Below are 8505 nucleotides of genomic sequence, written 5' to 3' on the forward strand. Positions count from 1 at the left end.
TCAAAGAGAAACGGCCTATCAATCCTGAACAGCTTCAACACGGAGCTACTGCTGCTACCGACACACACACCCTGATGCTATTAGCTGATTGGACCACCCACTCCTGCTGTGTGTGTGTGTGTGTGTGTGTGTGTGTACCGAGGACACAAGCAAAAGGAATTCCCAGAAGAGAAAGAACCGAAAGGGTCGTATTGTCAGTAAATGACAGAGTAGGAGGAGGAGGTGTTGTGCGTGCTTGTCAAAAGCCCTTTTCAGACGTGGACTCTGAAACAGGGCTGCAACAAACAATCACTTCCATTGTTGATTAACCTATTTATTCATTTTACCATTCATCGATCAATTATTTGGGTCAGTTAATCTGCTGAAACAACTGTGAATGAGAAGCTTCAGGAAAAACAAGCAGAAGCAGTGTGTTTAAAAGCCACCTGCAGCTAATCAATGAACTGATCATGAAACGAGATGCGTCAGAATGTGTCTGATTCAGCTCAGCAGAAAACAATGATTGATCGATCACGTTGAACGTTCACTTTATGGTAAATCATTTAGAGGAGCACGAGTTAAGAAGAGCCTGGTTAGATGTTAAGAGACTCAGATGAAACCATCCAATTATTTTACTTAAAAAATTACTTAGACACTTATTGGGTTATCAATATAGCTGCCAGTTACTGTCAGTTAATTCAATGGTTGGGATCTAATCCATAAATAAAATGAGATTAGATGCCTCCGCCTTTTAAAAACATTCGACAATTATTTAAATTAGAGCTTGTTTGATAATCGATTAATCATGTCAAAAAAGACATTTTGAAGGAAAAACTTCTCAAATGTCATTATTTGCTGAACAGCTGGTGTCTCTGTGTGATCACACAGAGAGATTTGTATTAATCCTTCATGAAGAAGTTTTTACTCTTCAGGTTTAGGGTTGGGTATTAAGAGTGTACCAAATAAATAGGTAGTTTCCTAGTTCCTGGGTAAAGTTCCTGCAGTGAAAATGTGGTAAGTTCTTCCAAAGGTTCCTAGTTCCTGGGTAAGGTTCCTACAGTGAAAATACGTGAGTTCCTTCAAAAGGTTCCTAGTCCCTGGGTAGACTTCCTGCGGTGGAAACGCTGAGTTCCTTCAAAAGGTTCCTAGTCCCTGGGTAGACTTCCTGCGGTGGAAACGCTGAGTTCCTTCAAAAGGTTCCTAGTCCCTGGGTAGAATTCCTGCGGTGAAAACGCTGCGAGGTCCTCCAAAAGTTCCTAGTTCCTGGGTAGAATTCCTGCGGTGGAAACTTGGCGAGTTCCTTCAAAAGTTCCTAGTTTCTGGGTAAAGTTCCTGTGGTGGAAACGTGGGGAGTTTCTTCAAAAGTTTCTAGTCCCTGGGTAGACTTCCTGCGGTGGAAACGCTGAGTTCCTTCAAAAGGTTCCTAATCCCTGGGTAGACTTCCTGCGGTGGAAACGCTGAGTTCCTTCAAAAGGTTCCTAGTCCCTGGGTAGACTTCCTGCGGTGGAAACGCTGAGTTCCTTCAAAAGGTTCCTAGTCCCTGGGTAGAATTCCTGCGGTGAAAACGCAGCGAGTTCCTTCAAAAGTTCCTAGTTCCTGGGTACAGTTCCTGTGGTGGAAACGTGGGGAGTTCCTTCAAAAGTTCCTAGTTCCTGGGTAAAGTTCCTGCGGTGGAAACGTGGTGAGTTCCTTCAAAAGCTCCTAGTTCCTGGGTAAAGTTCCTGCGATGGAAATGTGGTGAGTTCCTTCAAAAGTTCCTAGTTTCTGGGTAAAGTTCCTGCGTTGAAAAAGCAGCTTATGCCCTTGATGAAGGCAGGATTTGGTGCACGGCTGTTGGATTACACTGCATTAGCTTTAGCTTGGTGATATTAATAAACTGGTAATTTAGAGTACTGATATCACAAATTCTCCTTAATAGTATTGTGATATTGACATTAGCCATATCACCCATCCCTCGTATAGATCATGTCTGAAAGAGGCTGAAGACTTTATAGACTCATGGACAGGGGTCATTATGGACTCGTGGAGAAGGGTCAAATTAAACAATTAAAACAAAGACAATATAAGTAAATCGCTAACTTAAACCATGGTAGAATCACAAAAATTCAGGACAAAAACAAATCTGACCAAGTCAGGCAAGCAGGCTTTCAACTCCTGAAACGTTTACAGCAGGATTTAAAGCTGCACAGAGGTGTAGGTTGTGTGGTTTTATTTTTTATCTTTAATTTATTTAGGAAACATTTTTTGGACATTTCAATTCTATTGTCCTAATATTCTAAAGAATAAAAAATAAAGTTTCTCTTTCAAAGGGTGTACTTGCATTATTATGTTATTATATTATCATAATATAAGTAGCATAAAATGGTCTTAAAATGACAATAATATAATTTATTGCTATTTTTTCTTACACAATATACCGTCAAACAAAAAGTATTTATCAAATAGTATTTACAGACCTAGTCGACACCAGAGCTGGAGAAGCCGAAATGCTATATTAACACCCGAGTCATGCAGTCTTTCCGTCATCTGAAACTGAAGCGCGCTTCAGTCCAAATGTGTCAGAGGCACGATTATATGACTAAAAACAATAATCACTTCCTCAACACTCAGATCACGGTTGCTGAGGGTGAAACCTCAGCACTTTGGAGGACTGACTGTGGTACTGAAAACAGGTCAAGCTCTCCAAGTTGGCACTCAACGCACCCATTTTCATTATTATTTTTCTTTGATCAGATAAGGTGGCCTTTCTGGTAAACTTGCAAACAAACCAGCACACATCAATCAGAGTGAGCAAAACTGTTTTATATGCTGTGGCCTCCACGCCCAGCAAATGCCACCACAAATTCATGTTCAGCCAGGAAAACCCTGAGGTATAAACGGAGGGAAACCACAGCAGAATAGGTACAGCGAAACCACTGACAAATCTTCTCACAGCATGTGCATCATATCGCCTAATGTCTTCTGAGCTGAATATAAATAACACTGAACTCATTATTAATATAATCCAATGTGTAGTGAACACACTCTCACCTAAGGCCATATCTGTGTTTGGGAAGCCAATAATCACAGCGAGCTTAAGTAAACACGGGCTGTAATTGGCCAAACAGCTCACCTGTCAACACGCAGAGCGAGACAAAAACGGGAATATCACGCCTGATCAGGTTTGTGTGTCATTTTGAAATTCATTGTGCAAAACATCAACAATCGCAAAGAGATTTTAATGATAATTTAAACTTAGCGCCAGACTCTAAACTTTCTTTAGTTCAATTACTCTTTTAATTTCCCAATTTAGCAATGAAACATCCACAACAACCTAAACATTTATATTAATAAACAAAAAAGGACAAAGCCAAAAGTCAGTGTATTGGTGAAAGTTTGACAACAACATGTTTGTTTTTACTTGATAAATTAATCAAAGAGTCCTGGTGGATGAATATCAGACCTGGACCCATCTGGTGAGGTTTAGTCCATGCTGCTGGTCCTAACTTTACCTTTTACCTGGACAGTCAAGTTTCAACTTACTCTTAGATAATACCTTCAGATGACCTAAATCATTTCAGATAAAGTAACAGTGTTTCCTCTATATGCATTGTCCGAGCGGCAGAAAGCGACGTTGAACACGAGCAGAGGAAAATATTCTGGCAGTAAATGTACGTTGTCTGTTGCAGCGTGTCAGCTTCTCAAGACCAAGAAAAGTCTGGTGTAGCCTTTTCAAATGTTACCGATCGAATGGATCACATTCTGATAGCGAAACAAGTCATTTCACTCGGGTTGCGACCGTCAAATATATTGATTCACTGTGTCACAGCCGCCATTTTGACCGCTAGTAAATGTTACATTAAAGCGTGGGGTACTTCCGGTCGGCTCGGAGGCATTGTGAGGCTACCCAGCCGACCAATCACAGAGCTTACGGTCCATGTCGACTCGACATGTAGTTACATTTTTTTAGGAGGTGCAAATCAGGCGACGGCATAGCCTCTGCATAGCCCCGTCGATTTGACGCAGAAGTATAAATTGCCCTTAAGTTAGCTAACATCTCCCCTCCCCTTCAGGCTGCGCAGCTTCTACAGCAGCTACAGAGCTGCTATGTAACTTAACATTAGCTCAATTTATAGAAAGTAACTGAAAGCTTTATTTTATTACTGCCTACTTGTCCAATGTTGAGAACATCAGTTACAAACTTAGACTAAACTGACGTAGCCTGCAGCTCTGTCCTGTACAGACTGATTCAATTATTTTTCAGGTTTCAGTCTGAAAAAGTGGTTTAGGAAAAGAAAGGACGGAGGTGACTGGAGGAGCTGAGGCTAGTAAAGCTAATTAGTGATGCTAACTATTCCTTTTAAGCTAATGAGGGGACATTTCTTTTTGAATTTTAATGTGCAAATAAAATGCACCTCAGAAGGGAGGAGGTTTCTCATGTTGCCTATTTTTTATATTAATGTCTACAGATAAATGTCAGAAGCTGTAAAATGAAGACACAGAAGGCAAACATAAACAGTTGTATCTATAATGATTCTGAGGTCATATTAACAGGGTTTTCCTGCCGTTAAGGCTTAGGGGTGATGCCCAAAACATGCTGTGCCATCACTGTAAAATTACTGTGGAGCAACACAACCAACCAAATTACTTTCTCCAGATCTAAAGGTTGTAGTTCCTCAGCAGACTGATCTTTGGCTGTTGTTTGTTTATTATCTGCTCTAGCTTTTCCAACTATTTGTTCAGAGATATGGTGAAAATAATGGCCCAATATGATGTGAAATTACATATTTTTCATTGGAAAACATAAAATTTTCTTGGGGGAGCACCCCCAAACCCCCCGACCCACACCAAAACATTCATCTAAAGCTCACATTAAACAGGGAAAACACTGCAGTTTTAAGCTGTTATAAGGTGCATCGCATGCTCATGGACACAAGAGCAATGTTGCTGAGACATGTTGTGTTGGGGTTTTAATATTCAGACAGACGTTTTGCTGCACCTCCGTATGTCTATTTTTTTCAGGGGGGGGCGGTGCTGTTTGTCCTCCCCCCGCTGCTGGAAAAAATCCTAGAGGAAACACTGAGTAAGTCATGGCATAAATGTCCATTATTTTGCAACTACAGACTCAAACCAACACATCCTGTTTTTAGCTTTCAAATAAACATTATCATTCCTGACAATGTAAAGTCACTCTGTAAACAGCTGAATACTTAAAGTTAAAGTTCTGACTTGGCCAAAAAAAAAGCCCAGCTAGTACGTCCTAACTTGCATGTAAAGACAATCACGTCAAATCCAATTTAAAAAAAACAAAAAATATATAAAGTAAGAATTCTTGTTAAGGATGTACACTATTAGATAAACACGACTTACAGTCCGCAAATGCGTCGTTTGGTTCTGTTATTCATAACGGCATAGCTCTAATTTGCCACAAAAATTAATAGTCGTACATTAAACGTTTATCAGTTAACGTTAGCTAACGTTAACGTAACTAAAAGAGGCATGATACAGCTTAAAAAGTTAACTATGATATCATTAAATAAGCTGCTACGTGTGTCACTTAATGACCGAACCAACAAGAAGAACAATATAATTTGCTAAATATCTTAATTCGTGGTCTTCTCGCTATATATATATATACGTGTAATTAAGTAACGCCAGACTGAATTGCCAGATTTTTGAACGGGGTTCAGCGGGACGTCGGCTGCTAGCACGGTGACAGCGACGTTCACGTAACATAGTAAACAAGCCAAATTAGCCCTCGTAGCTAATGCGTGCTAACTAAGTTACGCTAACGACGTATCGGAAATGGCCAAAAAGAGGCAACAACATATTCTGCTAACACTTTCTATCACACAAAAGCTGGAGACTGTGTCATGTTATGTTGTTATTCACTATGAATACACGAATTCTAAGCAGAGCGCCATGTAGAGGCAGCAAGATAACGTTATCTTGGAGCTTGACAAGCCCAGGCAAGGCCTCTCTTCCTCCGGGGAGCTCTCCTCCTCCTGCCCCGGTTTTTGAGACTCACCCTGGTCGATGTGATGTCCATCATAACCTCCTGGAAGGCGGCTGTCTCCTCGGCCTGTCGCTGTGTATGCAGCGCTATCTTCTCACTAAACTTTCGGGGGTTGGAAGCCCCGGACCCGGAGCCCGACGTGGGTCCGGGTCCGGGTCCACAGCCTCCTGTACCCGTCGCAGACATCTTCACCGAGCGGACGGGACGACTTGACGTAGTGGAACGATTTTCACCAGAGACGCGGAGAAAAGTGAAGAGGTCTCACTCCGCAGATTCTTCTGGGGACCTGAAGTGTCAGGAACTTTCCTTGAAGTTCATATTAATATGAGTAAAACATAAAATGTTTGAAATAGCTGTAACCACATTCTGAATATATGTAGGCCTACTCAGAAGAAAAAATAAAAGCTTCTATAAAAGTCATCACATAAAACAAATCTATTATATATGATTTTGTGATTAAAAAGAAATGTTAGGTTACACCTTGACCAGAAAAATAGTAAAATAAATAAATAAAACCAAATTAAATAAACAACAAATGCTTCATAAAAACAGGCTAAATAATATTTTTTCCAAGCTTTTGCAACCTACGAACTTCCCGAACATAGTAACATAGCAGCAATATTGGTTTATTAAGTTTATATGTGCTTTAGACAGGAACTAGGGGGGTTTGAGACAGAGAGTTTGACAAACAAAAATAGAAAAGCGGAAATTGGACTTGCAACTAACGATTTTTTCATTATCGATTAATGCATTGGTCTTGATTAATCGATAATATGTTTGGTCTATAAAATGTCTGGTGAAAAATGTCAGTGTTTCCCAAAGCCCAAGATGACGTCCTCAAATGTCTTCTTTTGTCCAAAACCCAAAGATATTCACTCCACTGTCATAGAGGAGGAAAGAAACCAGAAAATTTTAACACAAGTGTGTTTACTGTAGCCATAACAACTTTCTGAAAATATTTACTAAAATTTTAACTTTAATTAAAAACAAATAATAAGATCTTCTACAGCACAAAAATATTTGATATAAAGAATTATTTTCCCAAGTTATTAATAAAGTCTTGCGATTTTTAAATTAGCACAACTTGCATCATTTTTATTTTAGTTGGACAAATAGTTTTGTGCTGACTATTCCAGAACAGTGTAGCAGCAGTATAAGTATATTGTATGTGTTCACACAGTCCACATGTCAGATACATAATTATTAAAGGGAGAACAGATGTGTTTCAGATCTGTGTGGTTTGGTCATGGAGGAGGTGTGAACGCCCACAGTCAAAAACAGCAGGCGGATCTGGTCATTGCTTCACACCACAGAGTGAGTCATCCTGTCACAGCACAGACAAGCTTTGGCTGCTGGGAGAAAGTGGCAGAGCGCCCCCTGCCGGCGGAGTCCAACCACTGAAGCGCTGAAACCACAGAAGTCAACTTCCTGAATTAATCAGCGTCCTGATTAAAATGCGATTCTTTCCTGCAGGGCTTTTCAAAGTTTTTTCAGGGGGTGCTAAATGAATGACCGCAAAAAACATAACACAACTTATTATTTATGATATAAAATAGCATAAATGTGGGTGATGTGGTTAAAGAAGAGAGTTTTACTGTTTTCCCAGAGTCAGAAACTAATAAATAAAACTTTTTTTTATGTACTTGGTGTTATTTCAAACAGTATTATTAAGTTATTTGGCTCAATTGTTCATAGAAAACCATACAACGAAATTTGGAGTGCTTCTCCTGTAAGGTGCTGAACATTCATGCATTCATCCACACATTTGTTCATTCATCCATCCATCGTCAACCGCTTACCCTGCGTACAGGGTCGCGGGTCGTTCATTCATGACCATGAAAATAAATAATGAAACACTAATAATTAGTAAATATAGAATTAGAAGTTAAAATTATTAAATTAAAATTATTGTACATATGAAAGGAACATTCACTTTGTGTATCCAATGAAATAAATACACTACAGAGTCTGTCTGAATGTAAAACCCCAACACAACATGTCTCAGCAGCATTGCTCTTGTGTCCATGAGCATGCGATGCACATTAGAATAATTAACATTTCAGTGTTTTCCCATGCTGGCTTTAGATGAATGTTTTGGTGGTTGTCGTGGTAGTCATGGCCATTATCTCTGAACAAACAGTTAAAAAAGTAAAAGTAAATAATAAATAAACAACACCCACAGATCAGTCTACTGGAGGAACTACATGATTTGGGGAAAGTAATTGGTTCTGATGCTCTCCACGGTGATTTTACATTTATGGCACAGCATGTTTTGCGCTTCGCTCGCGTTCACCTTCACTTTCTGCCGCAGGGGCAATCAAACACTCGCTACACACCTCCCAATTTGGAGTTACGTTGCTGTTATAACAGCACCTGTCACGTAGATGTCTTTTGAAGAATGAGGAGAGGAAGCGAGCCAAGCGGAGATTGTTACCGTGCTGGCATAGTGTGTGAGTGACAGTTTCCTGGAGAAAATGTGAAAGCAGGGGAGGGCAGAGAGTGAAAACAGAAGACAGAAATATATGTAACAT

The 8505-nt window shown here is 39.9% G+C and overlaps 1 protein-coding gene across 1 annotated transcript in view; it reads right to left on the reverse strand.

Moving 5' to 3' along the window:
- LOC123967986 (CREB-regulated transcription coactivator 2) overlaps window positions 1-6191 on the reverse strand; it is a 55924-nt gene extending 49733 nt beyond the window's left edge. Inside the window, exon 1 of the mRNA XM_046044424.1 lies at window positions 5987-6191. Within this exon, the coding sequence (XP_045900380.1) occupies window positions 5987-6160 (174 nt within the window). The 5' untranslated portion in view covers window positions 6161-6191. The remainder of the gene's footprint in view (window positions 1-5986) is intronic.
- Window positions 6192-8505: the final 2314 nt, after the last annotated feature.

This window comes from Micropterus dolomieu, linkage group LG03 (assembly GCF_021292245.1).
Source record: "Micropterus dolomieu isolate WLL.071019.BEF.003 ecotype Adirondacks linkage group LG03, ASM2129224v1, whole genome shotgun sequence".
NCBI lineage: Eukaryota > Metazoa > Chordata > Actinopteri > Centrarchiformes > Centrarchidae > Micropterus > Micropterus dolomieu.